This window comes from Cydia amplana, chromosome 8, assembly GCF_948474715.1.
Source record: "Cydia amplana chromosome 8, ilCydAmpl1.1, whole genome shotgun sequence".
Taxonomy (NCBI): domain Eukaryota; kingdom Metazoa; phylum Arthropoda; class Insecta; order Lepidoptera; family Tortricidae; genus Cydia; species Cydia amplana.
The window spans coordinates 14212872-14239146 of record NC_086076.1 but is presented as its reverse complement, the minus strand read 5'-3'; the positions used below and the strand labels follow the sequence as shown (position 1 = coordinate 14239146).

General features: G+C 37.0%; 2 protein-coding genes across 4 annotated transcripts in view; one reads left to right on the top strand and one right to left on the bottom strand.

The window, feature by feature from the left end:
• The window catches only part of LOC134650283 (tissue inhibitor of metalloproteinase), a 49745-nt gene extending 30304 nt beyond the window's left edge, over positions 1-19441 (top strand). For all 3 annotated transcript variants that reach the window (XM_063505242.1, XM_063505243.1, XM_063505244.1), the window contains exons 2-7: positions 14349-14471; positions 14848-14930; positions 15026-15134; positions 16208-16329; positions 17915-18039; positions 18786-19441. In XM_063505242.1, coding sequence (XP_063361312.1) covers positions 14360-14471; positions 14848-14930; positions 15026-15134; positions 16208-16329; positions 17915-18039; positions 18786-18843 — 609 coding nt within the window. In that variant the 5' untranslated portion in view covers positions 14349-14359 and the 3' untranslated portion in view covers positions 18844-19441. The remainder of the gene's footprint in view (positions 1-14348; positions 14472-14847; positions 14931-15025; positions 15135-16207; positions 16330-17914; positions 18040-18785) is intronic.
• LOC134650474 (synapsin) overlaps positions 1-26275 on the bottom strand; it is a 105513-nt gene that overhangs the window by 52805 nt on the left and 26433 nt on the right. Inside the window, exons 7-10 of the mRNA XM_063505428.1 lie at positions 23738-23898; positions 22593-22678; positions 20977-21103; positions 19869-19973 (exon numbers count right to left, since the gene is read on the bottom strand). Coding sequence (XP_063361498.1) covers positions 19869-19973; positions 20977-21103; positions 22593-22678; positions 23738-23898 — 479 coding nt within the window. The remainder of the gene's footprint in view (positions 1-19868; positions 19974-20976; positions 21104-22592; positions 22679-23737; positions 23899-26275) is intronic.

Below are 26275 nucleotides of genomic sequence, written 5' to 3'. Positions count from 1 at the left end.
GTTGCTAGTTTGAGATCTCGTCACATAAATCGATTTAATGGTCCGATCCGAGCCGATACGAGCTTATCGGCGCCGGGCTGCTATCGATGTTCTTCGATATATTATAATGATTGTGAAAGCTGGTGGCTACGGCTAAGCTTTGAATTAAGTTGGTTTCTTGAACACAGTGATTAATGTGGATTGTTAACGTGGTTCTTCTCTGCAAAGTAGCGTACACAGAACATATTAAAGAGGTAGCGTAAAATGATCTGGTTTGATAATTAAATATAAATGAGGACGACTTTAAAATTTCAGTTTTTAATATCTATCTATACATTATTATAACAATATAACAATGATCTTAAATTCAAAATAAAGGTAGCTTTATACTGAAATTGTCTATTTATTAGAAGAGTACCTACCTTTTGTCCTATTTGCAGAGTTACTCTATAATCTATATGTAAGTATGAAGTTTTTCTTGTTACCCACTCCAATGTGTGAATATTACAGTTTTACAATCAAAACAGCATGCAGCAGTCAAGCAGTCATGTTACTACAAGTCGTAATATAGTTGTAGTGTAATCGTCTATTGAGCATTTTATCGTGATTGGATAGTGTATTGTGCATAGGCGTTATATTGTTAGCAGGGTTAAAACGGATCGTGTAACATGAATAGTGCGTGGCGCTTTGGAACCTCATTCATATTTTTAAATTTGATATTGATAAAATATTACTTTCAGTGCATCTCGCTCATGCGTATTTGGGCGAGTGCGATGCACAATTATATAGAATTATAGAGTAATAACTGGTAATAACAAGTCAATAACTGATTTTGTTAATCCGAATCCGGCCTTGGCTTTGTATTCCCATTGGATACGGGATCGAATTCCCAAGCGAACCCAGTATAACTTGACTAAAAGATCGATCGATTTTTTTGAAGTAGGTAGGTTAGGTAGGTAGGTATCTACATAAAATATTAATGTCTGCTTAAAATGCACCTATTAGAATACTTTGCCTTTGCTGCAATTTGTTTGAAAAAATGACAAATAAGGCAATGACAACATTTTTATTTTATTGAATCCTGGCATTGGATTTTTTACTCGGTGTCGATTTGACTCGTAGTTACCCAATAATAACTAGAGATGCCCCGAATAGTGGTTTTGGCCGAATACCAAATACCGAATATTCGGCATGACATGCGAACATTTTGAGTCACAATTATTATGAAAACTGATCGCTAACAAAGCTCAACGTTAGATGACGTTACGTACGTACGTATATATTTTTGTTGAACAGCATTAATTAATAGAGTCAAACAAAACAGACCCATGATAAAAATAAAATGTTTTTTAATCAACAAATGCTCAAAAAAGGGTCTTCGTATTTAACAACTTTCCAATAACACATTCTAAATATACCTACATAGTTTTTGGTTATTTTTATCGTGCAATTTTTCTTTTTAAGTAGGTGCAACAGATATTCGGTATTCGGCCAAATAGTAGGCAACATTCGGCCTAATACCGAATATTCGGCAAAGTGGCCGAATAGGCCGAATACCGAATAGTTGCCGAATATTCGTGGCATCTCTAATAATAACCCAAGATGCATTAACTACGCTTGCTCAATAAATTACCAAGCATTACACCAAATGAGACTAATGAGCGAGTGATGTAAAATTGAGAACAAATTGCAATAAATTCGTAACCTCGAATCGAGTCGATATTTTTACAGTGTTTTCTATATACGATTGTCATCTTGGGTAGTCCATAGTCCATCTGCCGGCCTAGCCAAGGTGACAATCGCTATCGCTGCGACAACGAAATGCTTTGTGTCTCTCTATCACTCTTCCATATTAGTGCGACAGTGACTGTTGCGCTTCGATCGCTACGGAGAGTAAGCGACTGGCATGTTGGCTATGCGGCCTGGGCTATAACTAGAGATGCCCCGAATAGTGGTTTTGGCCGAGTACCGAATACCGAATATTCGGCATAACATTTGTACATTCACATTCATTCATTTGTACATTTTGTTTGAGTCACATTTATGAAAAAAACTGTTCGCCAACAAAGCACAACGTTTGATAAGATTTAATTTTGGTTGCTGAGCACTGATGAATATAGTCAGAGTCAATAAAATCGAACCTATGCTAAAAATAAAATTATTAGTAACCGACAAATTCTCAATACCGAATATTTGCCGAATATTCGTGGTATCTCTAGCTATAACCGCGAAAATCGAAGTTCACAAATTTTTCTCTGTCACTCTAATTACGCCCTAATTGGAGTAAAAAAGAAAGATCCTCGCAATTTACGAAAAAACGGTTTTTGCGGTAACCCCTCTGAGCCCTCGACTCGCCTACTGTGCATGGCAAGTGATTGCAACAACAATCTTGCACTGACCGCGGTTATTGTCGGTGGGCACGTGGGCGGTCAAGTTCGCTTGTAATCCTGGGTATAGATCATTACTTACCACTAGATGGTACATATTATTACGAGGAACAAACTTATGTATGAAACAATACGCCGCGAGGTGGTCCGTTTTGATACTTACAACCTATCCACCACGTTTGATGTGATCGGTCGCAATATAGTCAGTATCGTCAAACTTGCATATGTACTTATAAGCATGAGTGATCGTGTTTACTTAATAATTAAAGCTAAATGTCTATAGCCGAAAATCGTCTACTGTATGAAAATACCTAATTCAAAGCAAAAGCCACTTGCTTCCTTCAAAAGTTTAATGCTGCCTCTATCAACAATGGATGCGAGATCTAATGGGAAGTGATGTGATCTACAGTAATCCGCTGTTAGCCCGGGTCAGCGGTCACCGCTTCGACGCGGAGTAGACCGCGTTGACTCACCGCAAGCCAAATAATACTACATGGCCATAAACATGTATACACATTTCACCTTACTCCCATAGAATATAGTGTTTTTTTATACTGGGTGATTTTGGAGTTGCATTCCTATAAATATTGTGAAAAAATATACCCCTGGGCCCATACGTTTCATCTACTTCGGGCCATTAAGGTGTCCATTTGAGTTTTATCGCGATTTTGTGGTTAGTCCAATGGGGAAATATATTTAGTACCTATGTCCAAAGTTCAAAGTACAAATTTTTATCTGCTAAAATGCACGTAAATAATGGATGTTATAAGCTTATAAGTACACAGGATGCAAGTATCAGCGCATTTAGCCCGAAGGCATGCAAAGCAGAAGATATATTAAGTATAAGACATATTTACATACTTAATCATATATAAAATACATATGTATGCTGACTATCTTAACACATTTTTGTCATTTATGATCACGACCCCATAATATATCGAGACTGCTTTGAAAAAAAAACTCGGATCTTGTTCTGTCAATCAAAAGAAAAATGTGGTAACTATTTATGGGATGCATACAGAAATACTACGTTTTAACTTTGAGTAGCAGTGCTATATACGAGATTTTCAAAGTAGTAACGATTATGTTTATGACCATGACTGAACCTAACTACATAGTATAAAGTCAGGTTGTTTGTTTACGCTTCTAAGTAATTAGTGGTGTGCGGTTACCTAAAAAAACAAAAGCCATACAATTATTGTTTGACCACTTTGACTTGCTCACCTCTTGTGGTGTGAGACATTATGAAATGAGCTAATACTTGAATCCTCCGATGACAAATTAGTTAGTAATGTTATTGTTATTTATTACTGGGACATGCTTAATCAACTAATTCAAGTAGTCCTATTACCATTAGAACAAGTACAATAGCAAATTCTTGCGTTATTAACTTAGAAAAACAATCATCATAATAATTCGTTATTTTTAGTTTACCTGTTAAAAACAGAAAAATACAATGCTGATATATTATTGGAAGTACTGTAATAAACAAGGTACATTGTTGTGGTGATGGAACTGTATGTATTTAGCTACCAGCGTTTCTTTTTCCATAAAACGCATACGAAAGTTATGGCAGGTGTCGGAAGCCGTCGCCATAAATCTCTACACAAGCAGCCCCGACCTTCATGAAATAGCATTGTGTGGAATGTTCGCAAATCATTGCAACTTGCATTCATTCCGACGGCGTGCATCTGCTCGCAACCGATGATGTTATTCACAAATCACTTGCAAAACTCATCAGCTTAGACTAACCAGTATAAGGATAATCTATTTACGTAGCCTAGAGCTCAATTTCCACTAGAGGCGAATTCAAAGACAAGAGAAAACGTTTTTGGAATTAGGTGGCGGCACCGCTACGTGATTTGGAGCTGGACCAAGAACACTCATAACTTCCAACGTTTCCTTCTACAAGCTCATATTTTACCTATTTCAGTCGTTGTAAAAGCAATCCTATTTCTTCTACAATGTGGTTTAGATTTGAGGTAGTCAGCAAATAGGAGTGTGAAGTTGCAACATTGGAATCTACTTCTCCAAAGTTACATCACTGTTATAGGCAGAATTCGACTGCCAAGTTTCGAAGCTCTGATTGGACGGTCAACATTGTTAAATTCCGCAGTTGTTTGCATTCACCTCCCAGTAATACAAAAGGTAAAACCATATTAACGACATGTTTACAGCGATTGTTTTATGTAAATAAATAAGATTTAAATGAGAATTGAGTAAGGATTACGTGTTATGGTTCCAATTTATATTCATGCATTTTACTTTACGATGGTGTTAAACAGATCAATACCCTTAAAAGACAGTGAAGCCATCAAATAACTTAATCTTACTAACATGATCGTTTTATGCCCGATGTAAAGCATTCGTCTCACTCGCACTTATGTACTTACACCGTACAAGTAAGATACGAATGCTTTATTTCACGCGTAAAACCGATTATGCTAAATAGGTAGTCTGGTGCACATAAAATTATTATAACCTCACAAAACTGTAATAGAGATGCCTAATAAATAATACGTATATGAATTAACATAATCATAATTTTCTGTTTTACAGTGTTATAAATGTTATAATATAATATGTAATTTCTTCGATTTTAATTTAATGAAAAATGAAACTTAATTTTTTTTTTATAAAATATACATTAATACCTATTTAGTGCCATTAAATTGCCCTTTACCAGATAGCAGCAACATACTTATCCATTCAATATGATTGATATTTTTCAGTAAACTTGGTTGCATATAGTGAGACTATAATGTGTCGTCATATTTTGATAGAAATGTTGAACCTATCTCGACACTAAAGTGGAATGGTATCTTGGTATCAAACTGTGATTTACCTTGACAAATCAAAACAATACAACTTTGACCGGAAACAACAAACCACCGGCGTTAATTATTTTGGTCTCGTTAATCACAGCCCCTCTGATGACTGTTTGGCATGACAGCTGTCGTTATACCCATACCCATTTGAATAAACTGTTTACATTCACCAAATCAACAACTATCACCTGTCATCTAATGACTATTTTATCAAGTTTTAAAATAGAGTTGTTATTGTAACTCTACCATAATCGAAATACCTGCTGCACGTTTGATCGAGAGCGTAAACCTTGTGGCCACCACATGTGATGCGGTTAGCTTGGAATCCTACGGTTGTGTCATATCAACGTGACATCGCCAATCTTCATTAATAAGGACTACAATACACTGATTTAAACTTTCACGATTTTTACACATTATTAAATTGTACAACGGGACTTAATCGCGTATCTAAGTTTTAAGATTTACCTCCGACGTTTCGAGGACAGCGTTGTCTCCGTGGTCTTGGAGAAGACTCGGAGACACAACGCCGTCCTCGAAACCTCGGAGGTAAATCTTAAAACTTAGATAGGTACGCGATTAAGTCCCGTTGTACAATTTAATAAGGACTACAATGACAATAAATTCTAGTCTATCATAACGAGTCGATTCAGCATCCAAGATCGAACTTTCCACAATGCAATATTAATAAATGGCAGGAGCAGGCAATGTGTTCAAGATACGTCTCTTTTTTTCTGTTCTTACAACATTTGGCCTTGTCAGGATAACTAGCTTTAAAATGTTATGACAGTTATACAACAAGCAAAACTAATACAAATAATAACGGCTGTAAAATGTGGTAAGCATTAGGCGATTACTGTTTAAACTAGTTATTTTTTCACCTCTAAATATTCATGTATGCGTTCAGGGTTCCTTAATCAGACTAAAAAGTTCCAAGGAAGTTCTAATTCTGAAGCGTTCAGAAGTTAAATATGTATGTACATTCAAAATAAGGAAAGCGCCGGCCTTACTCTCTAGTATATAGCAGTAGTTGAAAATATTTTATTACTGTGACTAGGTACGAGTATGTACGAGTATGTACCTATATCTAAGTTTATCAAAAGTTAGGGTACCTAATAGTCAGTATCCCAGAAGATGATTACCTACGTCGTGTAACGAAACACTCGTTATTTCTTACTACATAATTCACTAACACCATTAAAATAATATCAGCAATAAATAATACGAATATTAACGTTGACAACCACACCGTGTCGTAAGGACAAGCCGGTAGTTATTTAAATATGAATTATGAACAATAAAAACCCATGAACGTAATAACCTGCCACTTATTGTTAAACAAACCAAATGGAACACCAAATACAGAGCAAATACGAGCATGGATAGTTAAGACGTAAAACGCTTTATGTGATGTAACATCAAATCTACATAAAGTTTACACTGCTAACAGTGTCAAGAAGATTTCTATGAAAAAGTTAGAAAATGCCCGCTATAAAATGTCGTTTAGGTCATTTTACGTGTGATAAGTAAGAATTCTTGGTGTAACAAACAACTCGAGATTTTGTATACCTACAGTGTAGGTGTTAATGAAAAAAGGAAATTGCTTACTCTGGGACGGAGAGAAACTTAATTGTAAACAAGAAGGATTTAATTTACAAGATTTATAAGAGAAGTAGTACCTTCGAACTTCGCACCGACTGTCGAGTTTGGAATGAATTAAGACGTAACTTCGTTCAGAGTTACCTACATTCGGCGTGAACTTTTGCTTTTGCTTTTGTATCTGAATTGCTCTGACGTTTGCTGACGGTACAATGTAGACAAGCGTTAAAAAAGGAAGTAGCTAAAAACAGAATTTAAAAGTTAATTGAAACGATTTTAAAGTTCGACGGCAATGTATTGCAGTGAAATTTTTCGATTACTCTAGTTTAGCAAAAATGAATTCAAAAACGAGGATCTTAATTGTGGGACGTCACTTTCAGTCCAGTTATTCTATTGCTATTAAATGAAATTCTTAAGCCTTCAAGCTTTCATGTTTTCAGAGTGCAGAATTAAAATGTTTGCTCTCGAGCGAGTTCAATGCAAATATTACGCTTTTGTTACGTAACAGGTCAATAAACTGTTACCTCCGTGTTACTTGTGAGTTGTCCGCGTGACACCGATTACTCGGCACCCGCGGTAAACGTATGTGTAAACTATGGCTCTCATAATCCAATAACAAATGTTAAATAGTTGAACCCACGTTGAACTGTGTATACAATGGTGATAATAGTTCCGTGATATAGGTATAGATGGTCAAGCAAATCTTGTCAGTAGAAAAAGGCGCGAAATTCAAATTTTCTTTGGGACGATATCCCTTCGCGCCTACATTTTTCAAATTTGCTGCCTTTTTCTACTGACAAGATCTGCTTGACCAGCTTTATCTACCAAAACAACTACCGAAATTGAATAAAATACATTTCGAACTGATCAATTATTATGCCAACAAGCAGGAAGCCAATTCGAAACAGTGTAAATGATTCTCATTTACGACAAATTACCAATCGCTGAAAATACTTTACAAAATATTGGATATTATTGTTTGTTCAACCTTATACCAAAAATTTCAAGCTGTTCATTCCACACTTCATAAATGATGACCATTCTGTTATTAAATAACGTTTATTCAATTTCACTTGCTTGGCGCATTCCACTGGCGTGGCGTTTAAACTGTCAGCGAGGATTTATCATCGACTGTAAGTACTGCGTTCCCGAGGATTTACCGCATAATTTCATTGTCATTAACGTTTCATCGGGATGCATTTTTGCGTGTATCGTTCATCTCTGGTATAAACGTGACGCCGCCACCGGCGCCGGCGCCTGTCAGCGTACTCACTCACTGCACTCAAAGATATTTGTTTTTTTTTTCGTACCGCAATTTTTTACTCCGCATTCTGATGGTATTTTAACTATTTCACGAACTAATAATATTAATATAGTCAAATTGAAAATGATATCCTTAGTATTTGAAGTATTAAAACAAATTAAATTGTTTCCAGCCTGCCCGCTGGAGGCCTTGGTCACTTTTTCTTAGTATATGACATTTATTTCAGTTTATGATATCCTTAGTGTCAATTTATTAACTTATTAATCTTAATAAAGGAAATATATGAGCAGGTTGTGTCGGCCAAGCTGATCCTTGACAAATATGAATGTTTAATCTCAACTATAGGTACTTACATATAATATTTTTTCCGGATGCTAAAATTCTACAAAGATAAATTCTTTCTTTAACTATTAGCCACCTTTGAGGCAAGCTTACCCATATATCTTAAATGTATGTCGAAATTGGAATCTCACCCATATTCTAGTTTGCTAATCTCGACACACGTCGCTATATCAGGGTCATTACACAAGTAAATCGTAATAGTTCCCTATTACAGTTACGACAACTGACTCGCTCCGCTCCTAATGGTTCTGTTTACTATTTTTTATACTCATGTGTGACTCACCAAGGGATTCCCGCGAACCAGATTGCAAAGCTACGAACTGAATAGTTTTGGGCACTGGGTTTTTTAACGACCGGTTCTCTGAAACTTAAATAGTTAGGTACGATTTTTCAATGGAATGTCAACAGTCATATAGATTTATCTATATTAAATCTGCCATTCACTAAATATCTCAATCTAAAACTAAATTGGTTTAAAACGGGGTTCTTATTAAGATAATGATCGTTGCCACCGTCGTAAAATTGATATGCTTGTTGAATTGTCACATCTGTGATAAATGAAGGTGTATGTCACAGTATGTTTTAAAATGTCAGCCAAAAAGTTTTGCTCATACCTATAGCAATTGGTAAAATGTAAAAGATTATGTTTATTACTATGTTACGAGTGCTCTACCATATTTGCGGATGGTATATCAAAAAAGTAACATTTTTCGTCTTCAAATGTGATTGAGAAATAATGTCATCGGCCAAGTTTTTGCTCTAAACAACCCACGAGATAATTAGACACTTCACGGGTAAGACTTTTTTCTTGCAAAGCGGGTCTCTTATTTTTAGCAAATTACGCCTTTTGAAGCACTTATATAAATGTTTATCATTCATTATCTCATTATTGATTTTTGTATTTTGATGTTACAATGTCATGATGTGATAGATGAACGTCAGCGGCGAGATTGATCGATATGTTTACAATAATAATTGATGTGTCACGAGATATGCAAGGGATTGGACGATGGATTTATATTGTGTCTGTTTTTGTGAAGGTGATGAAGCCGAGCATCGTTAGCGCCAGGTATCAATAACAAGGTGGAAATAATGGCTGCTGCACGCCGCTGTTTGCGTAACTCCTCGGGAACATCTACATAACACAATGTAAACCATAGATGATCGTCTTAATCGAAAATCGATCCATAGACCGTGTGTTTTATTATCCTCTAGCCGCACATACGTCAAACCTTGCCAAGCAAAATGAAACTTTATTTTGTCAACACAAAGTTCAAATTAGAATGGAACAGGAGACCTTTTTATAGGTCTCTGGGCGGCTATTAGAGGTTAAAGTTTACCTACAGCTTAAGCAAATGCGGTGGCGCCGCGTAAAAACGCTCGTATTGGCACAAATATCCTCCATGCATGGAGTTAAGCCAATTAAGTGTCGGTTTTAAAAGGAAGCGTGTGTTACACGATTTCTGTTATTACTTTAAAGAAGCTGTTAAATGCTTTTACCATATCTTTCTCGCCAAACATGTTCATTTATGACCGTATCAGAGTTTTATAGTTCATAGAGATAAGGTTCGTTCAATAGCTTCTGGGGAATTAAAACGTTACATAACTGTCAGTGGTGAATACAGTTAGTTACTGGGTTCACACATCAGTTGTATTAGTCATCTCAGGTTACGGAACGTGTTACAATTATGTTGGATGTAGCTGCGGTGGCAATATTAAATTCAATCAAACTTTGTTTAGGTACGCAGAAACTCCCTTAATTTGCACACGTTTTGTGAGCGTACAGTGATGTCATGAGTCAAACAAAAGTAATGCTCGAAATCGAAATAAACAGAGCCTATAAGTGTCTGCGAGGAAGCAGAGTTGTCAAGTATAATCCATCATTATCCAATAAGCGCCCAGCTAGACGTCAGCAGCTAAGCACATAATGTCAACATTCACCTCAAGTTCCTGCGAACCCTGACAAACGATGCATTGTTGCTGCATCACGGAATGCACCATAAAGCTTCATTGTGATTTTTGATCGCGAATGCATCGGATTATTCCATAGAACCGAAGATACAAAAGGCGCGTCAGTCTTACAAAGAAGTTCTCGAACGAACGATGCGGTGAGGAGTGCGCTGTGGTTTCTGCCTGACTGACTGACAGTGAGTTTGAAATATCCTTATTTGTAACATAAGCTCACGTTCACGTTTATGCTCACGCAGCCTCCACTAATACGCTGAACAAAAAGACAACAATCGGTAACTGGTGAAGAATGCTTGAAAGCACGCTCGAGAAATTACTTCTTTGTAATGCGTGGAAAAAAATAATGAGCGATGTTTGTGGGGGGTTGGAAATGTTATGGTTGTCAATGGAACAGGAAAAACAAAATGAATGAAAGAAATACACGTGAACAAACTTCTTTTCTGAAATAAAATATTCCAGAACCCGTAACTTTAGTTGATGTTCCATACTCGTAAAAGGCACCTAAATGCCGTCATATCAATAAACAGGAACAGAGTTAATTTAAAAGCAGTTTATACATTTTATTACTAATTTCACGCTTATTGCATTCCATTTAATTACTTATTCTTTGCACTGGAATCTTATTGGTCGAGCAATACTAAAGAACCGTCGACATAACGATCTAGGCTGTCTATAAAAAATCAGTTAAGAACATTTTATTACGGCCTTGAGTTTCCATGACATTCAAGATATTCTCAATGCTCTTAGTTTTTAACTAGTATATTTACTTACTCGTATCTTCTTAACTTAAAGGCGCTGTTATAAGTAATTAAACACAGTCTACCTTAACAACATTTATCAGTTTGTAAAGTGGATGAGCTTTAAAGGTTTTAAAATAAAATAAAAGTAACCGACAAGATTCATTCATGCTTATTTAAAATAAATAAATTCAAGTTCATTACATAAATAAAATCTTTTTTAATTTATTTTAGCAGAGACTACTTATTTTAGAGAATCAAAGCATGTGTGCGTACGTGTGTAGAGTAGTAAGTAATTACTACTAATTTAATTATGTATGGACTCATCACTTGTATTGCATTATTATAATCGATAATATTGTATAATTATACGTTTTACGTAAATGTAAATACTAACAGTAGATAATTTCCGGATTAATTATAGATTTCTAAAACTGAAGTAAATCGATTAGGTATTTACATATAGGTAGGTACATTATTAGTTTTTGACCAAAGCTCAAAGAACCTTAATATACCTACCGACCTACATAATATTAAACGGGGAGTAGTTTATGGAGATATAGTTATTTTAAAGTAAAAAATTAAGCTCCAATATTTTGTATATAACCTCCGGGAACAGATATACATTTTTTGTAGGAGTAGACTATTTAAGAACAGTTTTATTAGCCAAGATAGACGAATGCTCCTTCCGAATAAATATAAATTTTCGAAGATTTCGAGATAAAATTTCAGAAATGAGTTCGCTACGACGTTGATCCATGCAGTTTGAGTGCAGCGCAGTCGGTGCATTTCCGTACCGCACCGACGGGTCCGACCCACGCGGCGCTCGCTCTAATGGCCGCCTCATTGTTCCTTGCCTGGCCACACGCCATTATATAGAGAAAGACTTTCTTAATTACAATTGAAAATCGTTGACCTGTGCAGCCCTTTATAACACGAGCGTCAGTTGTTAGATACATATCGAACATGCTTTGTTATTTAAAGCCTGTTCAGAGGAACGCGGACGACCGCGTCTGTATACAATCGTAGTCCCCATTTTCCTCTCTGGATGTTAACACAGCCCTTAACGTCTTCGTTTGATTTTTCATTTTTTTATTATTAATTAGGAGCTTCCATAAACATGTCTGATTTTATTTTCGCTCAAATACAAATTGAAACAAGTCAATCGAAAGGCGAACCTATACATCAAATTATGTAAAAATATTTTCCATTATCCAGAGTAGTATCCATATCCAGAGCGTATCTAGAGAGGAAAATGGGTACTAACTTTGTACGGAGAAGCACCACTATCCTCTTAAAACCAGTTAAATATTTGTCGGTTTGTTATGAATAAGGCAGCGGAGTGAATGACTGATGGTCGTCGTTAATCAAATTATAAAAGAGCAAACATGTTTAGTGAACTTTAGAGGCTGGATTAGCACTTTTGTGTTTGTCCAACGACGCCACAGTTCCAAGCTCTGATGAATGACACGTGAGATTATTCAGGTAAAGCGGATTAAAACTTGGAAAGAATTAGTCGGTTCATATTATGTAGATAACTTTAATGTTAGTAGGTAACACTAGAATTCTCTGAGTTATTTGATTAAATTTAAAAAACAAAACAATATTCGTCACACGTTTTAAGAAGTTTTTTTTTATAGTGCTAAAGGATTTATGACCTTAATAGTACTCAATTCTTTTTGATAGTACCTAGGTAAAATTATACTTAGTATTTTTTAACTTCGTTCGGTCAATGTCACATGACAAGGTACGAAATGGCACATAAATCAAATGCTTTGACTTAATTAAAATGTATTATGAAAATACTCGCCGCAAGGATTATTTCCACTCAATAAGTATTTAAAACCTTTCTTCAACAAAGTAAGTACCTATACAGACGGAGTTATGACGTGCCCATCTCGTTAAAAACCACAGAAACGGAAAAATAAAAACCAAGCTGTAAAAGTTACAACCCGTGTCCGCATATTTACTCACAATGTACCTACTTACTTACCTAAAGTAAGAACTGTACGCGAACTTAACAATGTTAGCCCACAAACTAGGTCACAGACATCATCTCATGGTGTCCCGGAGGTAGTCGAGCCAATAAATAATCTATCCGCAGCTAGGGAGTCCCCCTTTACAGTGGAAATTGATGGCTGCGGTGTAACCGATCTAATTAATTCAAAGAGTAACAAACTAGTACGTTAGATTAAGGGACAACTATTGGCTTCTAAGGTTTGTTAAGGGTACGTCTTATGTAGACTATTAATTAAATAACTTTCCAGTTGTTTAGTCTAGAAAAGCAAAGTTAAATTAAATTCTCGTTTCTACATTAATTAAATAACTGAAGAGCATTCTTTCTATTTGTTATATACAAAATTAGACCCAAATTAAAGCCTTCAATTACGATAATAAGAGCCCGGAATGATGCGCGGCCCTTTTTTAACTTTTTGTTATACAGACAGAATGATTGCAAATTAGTCGCCAGGCTTTGTGGAATCCGAGCCGCCATGTTGCGACATGGCTGTCAGGGCAGACGTGCTATTAGCGTCGTATTTTCGGCAGCACCGGCGCTCGTTCCGTCATATTGTGTTCCGTCAATGTGTACGTTCAATTTCCGGAACTCACAAACGGTCGTTACGAGATGGGTCACTGGTTGACCTTTACGTCTTTCGGTGACACTTAAAAGTGATGGAGCGCACCAAATTATATTACAGCGTGAAACATTCAATTACATCTTAGCAATGTATGTTAATCTGACGATTTCCATATGTAATGACTGTATATGTAATGGCTTATAGTTTGAAACATATATTAAACAAATTACTTTTATAGCCATTGTGTAGTCAGTGTTTCATAACATTATCGTTTACTTTACGACAAAGTAATTCTAAAGGTAATCAAATGGATGAGCTTACCTCATTTTGAACTTTAAAGCGGTTAGCTCATGTATATATTAATGTAACGTAAGTTTTTATTATTATTATTGGGACTCTAATGTTTGTATTTATGAAATACCTAGTTATCACGTAAGCAATAAAGAAACACTATTATTGTGGAAATCACAAATCACGGGGCGGCGACTCAATAATATCGCCTGTATCGGGGTTATCGGGCCAGTTCACGTATCGTAAAAACCATACCTCCAATGGTTTAAAAAAATAATCAAGTACCTAAACATATAAGGATCAATCATAATCCTGTGAGAATCAGACCCTTTCCAACCTAATCCTTAATATCGGCTTATGGTTGTCAACAGATCAGAGAGCCATGCTGACGCGGTGGGTGTTCCTGGCGCTGGCGGTGTCGAGCTGGCGCTCCGCTGACGGCTGCACGTGCATGCTAGAGCACCCTCAGACACACTACTGTAATAGTGACTTCGGTACGTATGAGTTAGGACTTAGGTTTACTTTTGGGTATCTAACCTAATCTAGTAACAAACTGGGCAACTGAAACTGAGCGATCAGTCGATTAGCCGTTAGATTTATGTAGTCATGACGGATACCTATTCGTAAACTTCGTAATATAAGTGATTTATGTTGTTCGCCAAATGTCGCTTTACTCGCTCACAGATAGGTTAAGGTTTTAAATTTAAAAATTGAATACACGAAGGACGACGAAATGTTGTGCAATTCCATTAGCAAAAATTCAAAGTGAAGGTGAATTTCGAAGCATGAGGTAGAAACGTGAATTAAATATTGAAGGACTTTTGAGAGTTGTTTGATGTGATCGATAAAATCTTGCTTCTTCATTTCCAGTGATCGTCGGCAGGGTACAAAAGATGTTCAAAGGCAATTCGTTTTACGACACGTACAAAATGAAGATTCGAAACGTGTTCAAAGTGAGTTACATTCACACTGCAGCACCTTTGGTGGCAAATCGTTATGTTGAACGAGTTTATAATGTGATACATGGCTAACTAATCAATTTTTTTAGGCGACGCAGAAGGCGCAGGTAGCGCTGAAGTCCGGTCGAATACTAACGCCTACGCAAGACGGGCTCTGTGGGGTAACGCTGAAGCCTAGAGAAACCTATGTAATAACAGGTAAGGATAATATGCATTACAAGAAGATTACAAGTAGGTAAATATTACAAATTTTAAGTAAGATAATATATAGCGATTGAACAGAAGAAAATGTATGGTCAAATTCGTATTTCTTTTGTTTCCAAAGACAAAATAATATCCGAATTTAAACTGTTGCGAGACATATTAACATTGAATAATTAGACTTAGGCTCTCCTAAACATGTCGCGTGAGTGACTTAAAAGAAGTGAGTCTAAACCGTAAAATTATTCAAACAAAATAATATCATAAATACTTAATGTATCTTATAATATAAACTATACCTACCTAAATAAATAATACAAAAAATCTATAACGATGAAGATTATAAAGGTCTGCTACGGATATAAGTAAGTAAAATAGAGTATGTGCTGAATGAGAAGAGTCGCGTAGAATGTATTCCAGGATCCCATACATTTCACGAATCTTCTCTTTTCACACAGACTCTAGCAAGAAAACTTCAAGCAAGTTTTCAATGAGTTTCCGAAGCTTTATTTATTATTCCTGAAAAGAAAAATTATTGGTGAACCCACGTCAAAGAGAATATCACGGTTTAAGTACCTAATCTCTTGAAGATGAAAATTCCGTAACTTACAAGTTTATCCATAACGCCTGAATTCATCGTGGAACTTTCACAATTTAGCGGAAATCCTCGGAGACTAATGCATACTTGTGCTTTTAGGCTTTGAAAGATTCATCCAATGTTATTCAGTTAAGACGTAGAAGTTGCGTAACGCGCCTTGACACGGATAGGTACAGGACAGGGCATGTTGTGGTCGTTATAATAGCGTGGTGATATATTACGAGTAACAGGTCTGAAAAATCATTATTGTGTTTTTATCGACGCCAGACTTTTAAATTCACTAGGCTAGGCTAAATATGTATATTGAAAGCTAAAAGTATGCAACAAGTAAACCCATTGAGAACAATCACTGTTATTAAAACGTTACTTAGCTCATTATTTTTTTTTCGTTTTCATCATATCAGTGCATAAAAGCTATCGACGACTTTTTAAACGAAGGAATAATTACTTAATAGATTGTTGTCAACTGCAGGTCACGTGACCCATCTCCAGGCGCACGTCAACCTGTGCGAGTACGTGAACAAGTGGCGCGAGGTGACCCCGCGGCAGCGGAAAGGGTTCCGCCAGCTCTACAAGCAGGGCTGCACGTGCAAGGTGAGTCGCAGTTGACTGTACTAATAGCACTCTTAACGAAATAAGGACCTTATTTCTTTGTAATAAGCCTTACTAATGGTCAGTTTATAGTGGTGACGTTTATCTAAGCATGACGTCGATGCCGTTAGTAGTATCAAGGTACTTCGCCATTCGTGTACAACTACGATAGAGAGGGGATAAGCAGGATATTGTAAAAGTTCTCGACTGGGTCGTTGATGGCAAAGAAATATAATAAATATAATGTCACCCATAAATTTGCGGGCAGCTGTCGCGCAACGCGGTGATTAGTTTGACTTAATGACCTCTGCACTGACTAAAAAACAGCTACCATCTGACCCCAACGGAACTTGATCACTACTCTTTAGCGTATATTTGTGTATGGTTATTATTAAATAATTCGCATAGTTATAATTATTTATTTAGGAAGAGACTTTTAAGGTAGGTCTCATCCAGTTAAACATAGGTACTTAATATGTACATGTCTAAAAGTAAGGTTTCGGTAAACATACTACTACAGTTTTATTTTGGAAGAGGGTATTATGATTTATGGGACAAAGGGGAACATTAGGCACCGTCCGAAAGTCTCGTATACCTCTAAATTTATAAATCACTCTGACAGGTAAGTGAAGGTCGGTTGTCCATCTTTTGGCAGCATCGGTTTCATGAAATAATTGCTCTAAACTCCGTCTAGAGGATTCCTAGTCTATGCCTTAAGTAAATAAGTTGTAAAAAAACAATTCTCCAGATTACTTTATTAATGTATAGATTGCCATACGAGGGTGATTATAATAATAATGATTTTTAATAGTTGTATTAGAATAAATAACCTACGTCTTTATAAATAATTATATGAAATGAGGAGGAAACCATTACAGGGTCGGTGTGCGTACCTATCGTTATCCAGGGTTATATCAAGGTTTAATCATTTAGTATCTCTATTCCTGATATAACAGCGCATTAAGTTCTTAAAATGCTTTAATAATTATGGCAGATTCCGAGATTCAATTTTTTAAGATAATCATTTCACGGATGGTTCACGACAAAATGCCTATCAACGCATTAGTTACAGTAAAAATACCAAATTTAATTGTTTATTGAATGCATTCCTCACGAGCTACATGATCGGTTTATGTCGAAGACTGTCATAAGTTCGAGTTCGAATGTTCCGTCCCTTACTAACAACTTTGTAAATGAGAACGGTCTGAAACTCGGTCATGCTTATGGTTCATGGTGCTCTATTAGGATATACCATTTTTCTATCCTCAAAAATAATTAAGCGAGCAGGCAGGCAGGCAGCAAAAGTGATTAAGTGGGCGATTCTTTAAGATTAGAACAATAAACTTGTACTTAGACAATTTTAATCACGAAGCCCGCTTAGTTACTTTTGCTTCTGCTGAGAGGATGAGAGGAACATTCTATTGATTATATAAGTGCAGTACAGGTACATTTATATTACAAACTTTAAAGTGTTACGGGGACGACGAAATAATGATCTGTCCAGATAAGGAAATACAGGCGCGAGTTGTATGCTGTACATACATTAGTTGTATTAAATACATATAATTATGTTTGTGTGATGTTCCAGGTGAAGGCAAACGGCAGGACATGGCGCTCAGGCTCTCCCAACACTTGTTTCATGCGGAACGACGACTGCTACGAACGACACGGCATCTGTCTCCACAACCGCCAGCAGCAGTGCCATTGGACCAGGTAATTTATATGTGACTAGTTCTTGGAACTCGTCCAAGACGTAAAATTTACAATATCCTCAGGAGTATCTGGGAAGCGACTGTGAGTCTTGAGCTTTGCACCATCTTTTGGTTAGTTCTATAGCTCAGAATTCAATAAAAATATGTAGTTTCAACAAACTATAAACTCAGACAACTCAGCCTGGCTCATTCAAACCATCATGACCCCATAATTTGGCGCAATACCTACTCCTGGGAATATCGTAATCTATTCAAAATCTTCTCCCTTGCAACCGCATTTATTTCAAAAATGTTGCCAAACTTATGGATATAAATGGCTGTCGGTGAACCCTTGCATATAAATAAACTATAAGTAGGTAATGGACAAACTAATGTTCGAGTAACCTACACAAACATTCCCTTGGAAGGTATAAATCAGCAGGCTTTACTTTCCCCGTGTCGGACACGCTGCATAATATATCTCCATGAATATTTAATGCTGATTTTATCACGTCACGAAATTTTCTTCACGGATTTTTGCCAAATGTCACGCTTTATAAACCAAAAACATCGTATGTATAAAAATAGTGTCTCACGAAGAGAAAAAAACATCTGCGAGCCTTCGGATCACATGTTTTAATAATATTTCTCGCCTAAACCATCAAAGACATGTTCCATAATTCATGTCGCTTTACTTGGCGGCCCGGTCGTAAAGTATAATGTTTTCAGTCTGATCGTCTATCAATATCCTATTTCTTTTCGTTTCAGGGCCCCGGCTCTCACGAGATGCCTCCAGAAGCAGCATTTTAACGGCACCATGACTTGATTCGATTTTATGTTAAGTAATGTTAGCGCCTACCGTTATAACAAATCATGGAAAACAAATGTTACACTTCTATATTGTTGCCTACTGTAAGATAAGATTATTTAATTACTGACTAATATTTTCTATACTACCTAAAAGCAGCTATTTAAAAGAGTTCAAAGAATTTTGACTAATTTGTATCTACCTACTATACGACTCAACCCGCATGCCGTCAACTTAAACGTTAAATCCTTGAAGGATTTAAATCAGTTCAATTTAAACATATCTCCCTAATACGTTTGGGAAAAGTCAATAGTTTCTAATTTAAAGTTAGAGAGTATTTTAATATAAGAAATGTTTTCAATAGCTGAAGAGATTACGTCATAGAAATTGTGAAAGAAAGCTTAAGTACCTAGGTACTGGCCCTTGTGAATTCCTTTAATCCGTCTTATTCTTTCGCTTTGAGTAAAACGCCTCAATTGTTTTGTATTACAAAACGAGAATTAGTGTAGGTGTAAGTAAGGCTATCTTTAAAGATATTATTTATTTCTAAGCTAATGATTGTAAATTAACAAATCATAGTGATATTGTTAGGTTTTAAATAAAGAATTTTCAGAAAAATGTGTTGATGTTTTAGCGCCTGTGAAGTTTTCAATAGCAAAATATCATAACCCGCATAACTCGGCCACGAGTAAAGAATTTAAAGATAAAAACATCTAGTTAAATAAAAATGTTAAGTCCGACCAGTAATATTATGATCATTGTCAAGAGGGCACTGTTATTCTCATGTATAGGATGACAGTTCAGTATAGTATGAAAAAAATAGTTCCAGTGAAATTCCACAACATGGCGCGTGATAATAGGTTCCTGGTCAGGATTTACCTATTCACAAAACGACATTCGTCTGTCAGTAAAGCGCACAGGCGTAACAAAAAACATTTGATTCGTAATTGAAGGTCAGTATAGTTTTCTCCCTCTAGGTTAAAGCAAAGCGCTGGATCATTTTGTGAACAACCCTTCCAAGTATAAGGTGTAAGCTGACTTACCATGTCGGTGTGGTTGTGGTAGTAGGTCTGCTCGATGAGGGGGAAGTTCTCGCGGCCAAGGCGCCGCTGCAGCTGCAGCAGGTGCCCGAATACCCATGGACGGTCCTGTTGAAAACACGGTTTTTGGGTACCATACAGAAAAACCAGATGTTTAGGTATATTTTGCGGTAAATTTGGTTCGCCGTATAGCGCCATCTAGTTCGTCTGTCAAACTTGAAAGCTCGATTTAATCTGAGACTTTACAAGTCTTCTAAAATCAATAACTCTTTGCTGCCTGTACATTATTAACCTGTCGAATCCCACGATATGACGTCACCATAAGCGTTCTGGCTCATATATGAGCCGTGGGAGCTGACAGATTAATCGATTTGGGCTTTCAAGTAATCATTATCCTTATTTTAAAATCGATAGTATACCTAGGTACTCGTAGGTCATAGATTTTAGAAATACCTAAGTACAAAAAAAAATCGAAATTTCTTCAAATCAAAAATATAAGTTAATATCGAATTCGTGTAGGTACACAGTAAAACTATCCTATTGTGTAGGAAGGTTCTACGAATTCTATATAAAACTTCACAGGAAGTCACAATAAAATGTAGTCGGACTCAGAATTTCTGTAAAGAAACTTCGGAGCGTTCGTTATATAAATATTTCCTGCATTCTACGGCAAACGGTTGCATTTTATTACAGCACTATCTGCATCTTTCTTAGACAAGGCGTATCGTAGTTTGATTTATTTTCCTTCTAACTTTAGGGGTATCACGGGTATCATTGTTGCCTTTGAAAACTAGAACATTATTTCACATTCCACAGCCATTACGTTAGTGAGTTAGTGGATGCTGAATGCTGAGGGTCTGCCGCGAAAATAGAAAATCGAAATTTTATAACTTGCCTCTATCGCTCGCTACCTATCTCTATCGCTCGTAATTTGAATACGCAAGAGTGATAAAGAGGCAGATAACGAGATTTAGATTTTCGATTGTCACGGTAGGTAACCGCGAACCACGTTCGACGTGTTGCCTCTCTATCACACTTGTAAATTTGTACATAAGTGTGACAGGGAGACAACACATCGAAAGTGGTTCGCGGTAGGCCCCCTGGTCTTTACCTGGAAGTGGTAGATGGAGTTAAGGCTGTTGATGGAGGGCACTCCTCCGAACTTGAGTCCTAGCAGCAAAGCGCGATTGTCGACGCCGGCATCTCTCACGTTTTGCCTCACTAACACAAACTCCGGTCTGGTACGGACAAATAAAATATTAGTTTTAAATTACGCATAGACATTACTAAAGACAAAAAATAAAGGACGCGTTTTAATTACCAAGCCCCAAAGAGGTTAACACTAATGCACAAATAGTGAATTGTGATTTATTAAATTTATATCTGGGGGCACGGTAGTGCCCCCGCCAAGACGAGCAAAGCGAAGCGCAAGGGCACTACCTACCTTTTCTCGAAGTGCTTCGTCGTTTTTTTGAACCCTCATAACTTGGGTTTGGATTATACCAGATAAACAAAACTCTCGGGATATGGTGTCAATAGTGGACTTATTAAACATAAAAAATTTCAATTGCATAGCTCTTATACTTAAGATTTTATTCATATCTAAAAAACCCCGATTTCGTCACTGACTCACTCACTCACTGTTGATCATCAAAACCTCTAGGGTACTTCCTGAAGTCCTAGTAAGCTGAAATTTGGTGTGTAAGATAGTATTAGTACACAAACAACAAAAAAATTCAAAAACTTGAAATTTTTTGCCCCTAAGGGGGGGAAAAGGGGGGTGGAATTTTGTATGGGAAATCAATAACCGCTGAACCGATTTAGTTGAAATTTGGTATGTAGATAGTTTTTGTAATGGGGAATGGCATAGAATAGTTTTCAACCCCAAAATCACCCCGTAAGGGTGAAAAGGGGGTGGAAAAGGGCGTTAGGGGAAAAAGAGGGTTGAAGTTTGTATGGGGCATCAGTAAAAAGCAGATTGTATAAAAGATGTCCCGAGGTACGTATTTAAGGATTTTTAATAGTAGGTCCTTAAATCACACGCGCAACCCTTTATATAGGGGATGGAAGTAACTTACAAAAAGAAGTGAAATCCCACCAAAAACATTTTCATGTAAAATGTTGCCAAGACGAAACCATAAGGCTCGCACTAACAAAAAGTTATCAGATCTCTTGTAGAGCCAAGCTTCTAACTCTACAAGCTCTAACTTCACAAACTCTTACCTTAGTCAAAATATGTGGCTTGGCCGTTTCGTTACTCCAAGAACTATTGTACTATAAAAAATAATGAATACCTAGTGAATACATTTTTCATCTTACGTCCATGTGACAGTAGCGAAACGGTCAAGCCACATATTTTGACTAAGGTGTAGAGTTTGTGAAGTTAGGACTTGTAGAGTTAGAAGCTTGGCTCTACAAGAGATCTGATAACTTTTTGTTAGTGCGAGCCTTATGGTTTCGTCTTGGCAACATTTTACATGAAAATGTTTTTGGTGGGATCACATTTACTTAATGTAAATCTTCCCTGTTCCCATCAACACACCCGCCCAACTGAATTCCCTCATTCCATTGGTGCAGAATCGAAACTGTCAAAAATTATACCGAAAAGGTAGGTACGTACCTCATTTCCAATATAATATGTAATATATAGTCATTCAACAATCTTGACTTAAATCTATTACATATATAATATATAGTATGTATTAGTTGGTATTTATAAAAACTTACTTGTAGCATCGCGTAACTTTGGTGCCGCCGCGGTATACAGCCATCGACACGTTGGCCCCGTCGGAATTAGCTGTCACCGACAGCTCCTATCGAATGAGATTGCATATTTATATCAGAAATAAACTCGTTTGAATAGATGACATGATATGTATCCCTAGACTGGTATACAACTTACACAGTTAGTTCGCCGTAACTTATTGTTTAACAACTAATTTCTGAGTAATTAATAAAACTAATTAGCAAATTTTCCTATTGCTAAGCCTTCGTCAATTTTAATTAGAACGTTAGAGTTGTTTTAGAACTAATCATCTGCCTCTATGAGGGCCGACGTCAATGTAGGTATTATATGTTTATTCTTTTGCACCGTATTCCTTTGTTAAAAGGTAAACATATTTATATACAAATATTTGTCGTCGACTATCCAGAGTAAGACTGTAGGAAATTACCTAGTTGTAATACCATTAATGCCGTGTAGGACTTTGAATGGCAGCTCATAAATTACCTTAATAACTCTATTAAGAGATGGTTATCACGTAGTGAGTCGACACAATTTGATTTACATTAAATTAATCACACATACTTGTTAGAACGTGACAGGCATGGTGACAAGCGATAAAAATGCGACCGTGCTACCGCCGCTGGAACTTCTAGATTCTACCCAATCTTCTCAATTAAGGATACGTGGACAGGAACAAAAAATGATGTTCTTCATTGGGAACATTGAGCAGGACGAGATTTACTTGAGCAATGGCAGGACAAAACACCATGTTGAACTTAATATTAAGAATAGCATTGATTATATCTTCAGCGCTACATTTAGTAACTTATCGTAACAGAGGCAACGTCTATGCAAAATGGGTATTAACATTAACTAATTACATGTGTCGAAGGGCGAATACAATCCCCACGCTGGTCCAGTGCGGTCTGTGGTCGTGAATGAGGATAGTTACCCTAAACTCAGCCTGCTTGACGCAGATGTCCCACTCGCCGAGGTACTTGCACCAGTCGGTGTTCTAGTCACCCCCGTCCATCAGCGGTCATAGTTAATACCAGCGGTCAACCTCGACACATAACTCTTCAACGGAGGTCTACAGTCTCCGTAGTGGTGTGGTATGGTTTTCAATATATAAAGAGGAGTTAGTTACCCTGAACTCGGCCTGCTCGACGCGGATGTCCCACTCGCCGGGCAGCCGCTTGCCTCGGAAGTACTTGGACCAGTCGGTGTTCTGGTCGTCGACGACCAACAGCGTCACGCAACGGTCGCGGTTGTACCCACGACCCACTGACGTCACCGATGTTACGCTGCCTGTACAAACAAAAAATATAAAAAATAAGCTTTCGTACTTTTGTTATTGGAAAAATATAGTTTTTATTTTACGTATTTCTCGACATATTCGCCATGGTCTTTGGCAGTAACTGAGTTAAAATGCGTTTGTAAGGGTGTCGTGTGTAGGTACTCTACGTGCCGCTCCTAGTTCGGAGACATAATATACTTACAATGAATTAGTTTTGGTTCAAAAATTCCTTTTCTTTAATAAATTACTTATTAAAAGTTTATGAAACTTCATACCTCAAACTAATGTGACACTGCGCAGTCATCGGCCATCGGCGCATAAAAATCGTTTATAGTACAAGTACTAACTGAATCAAGGCCCATTTAGTTTCAGAACCAAAAATCAGCGTGAACTAGATTATTCCTGTACAAACCACACTTGTTATCCCATCCCGCTCAAATGCAATTTTAAATTCATGAATAGTAAATTGGGTGTCTATTTCACAGGCAGTGTTTATTTGTTTTGAGTTCCTGAAAGCGTTAAAATATGTACAAGTTTGATATGTTTCACTATGTGTGTAGACTATGGGCCCGATTCGGATTTTGAACTAGACATCTATTAGATGTCTATTAGACATCACCAAGATACAACAACGATATGTTTAAGATCTTGCCTGTCAAATTTGACATTTGTGCGATTCTGGAGATACTCTTGAACGATTTCCACAAGATATTATTTACTATATTTTAACGTAAAAGTGACATTTGTTGCCCGAATTGAGCTGCAAAAGAGAACTAGTTGAAATCTAAACTACAACGTATCTAGTACATATCGTATCGTTCTCTAGTCTAATAGAACGGATCTTGTTTTCCGAATACCGCGGGCATCTTGCCTCTTCGTAATAAAATCAAAAAATATGATTTATTTTAAATAACTTTTCTTTTTTTATGCCTCTCCTGATCTTTGGCTGGATAAAAATATCTCATCGGCATTTCCGATTCCGGTCCATTTCCAGAGGTTACGCAGTCACGATGTTTTGGCCAAAAGGTTTGTTTGTATCGTTTGTTTTAGTTGTCATGTGAATGGTAGGAAAAACGACCTTTTGCTGAAAATATAATTGCTTTAGGGATTTAGCTAAAAGCGCCAAAGGTAGAATCTGGCTAGCAAAAGTTGAACTGGTTTTCTATATAGTACCTAGGTAATAGCAAAGAGAAATAAGAGCAAATAAGAAATAAGAGAAATAAGAGCAAAGAGAATTAAGAATTTCCCTTGTCTCTGGTAATAGTTACAACTTTGAGTGATACACTTGTATGGGAGTGCCATAGGGTAGATGTATACATTTGGTAGTACTGATGCTGCATAATTGAATCCATGTAGTCGTCTCACGAGCAAGGTCCTTTAAAGACTTAACGACTTAACAATACACGCTTAAATGAAACACCAGCGAAAATGTGACGTTATCGATGAAAAGGGACCGTATTGTCGATGGCGCTTACGCCATTATTAACGATGCTCCGATATAGATACAATGACGCTGTACGGCGTAAGCGCCATCAACTATAAGGTCCGTTTTCATAGATAATGCCCCAAATAAGCTCGAATACGTGTAAACAAAGACTTTTTCACCACACCAGCTCGGAAAGGCTTACTTTGCACTTCAAAAACGGATAGCAAAGTTGCACTTTGCTATCGGTAATTCACATGTATCAAATGCAAATTTTGAGTTGTTTTCTTATACGCGGATTAGACTCTCGCGCGAGCCACGAGACGAGCCGCGAGCCGCGCCACGAGATGCGAGTCCACCGCTTACACTCGCGTTCGGCTTGTCATTCGGTTATAAACCTTATGCCGTGCCGTTAGTGTTTAAATTATATTAGCTCGACAAGCTTGCGAGCCACGAGACGAGCCGCGAGCCCACCGCTTACACTCGCGTCTCGTGGCGCAGCTCGCGGCTCGTCTCGTGGCTCGCGCGAGAGTCTAATCCGCCTATTATGTTTGCTGGTAGAATTGACTTTTAAATGATAATTTTGGATAATAAATATTTAATAACATTAATTTGAATTTGATTTGGTTTGATTTTGTTTGATATTTTACATTTCATATTTGCTTCGGGTTGGTGTGGTGTATAATTTTGTGTTTCACTCGGGGGCAAATTTTGTTTAACCCTCGTGCTTTGAAACCCTCGCAACGCTCAAGATTCCAATTTTCGAACTACTCGCTACGCTCGTGGTTCAATTTTGGAATCTTTCGCTTGCTCGGGTATCAATATTAGCACGAGCGGTTAAACAACAACTTTGCCCCCTTGTAAAACAAATACCTATTATTACTCACATAATTTTTTGTCAGAGAAGTAAAAAGCAAAGCCTGCCTTTCTAATTTATAAAATAAATGTCCATTTTGTTGATTAAA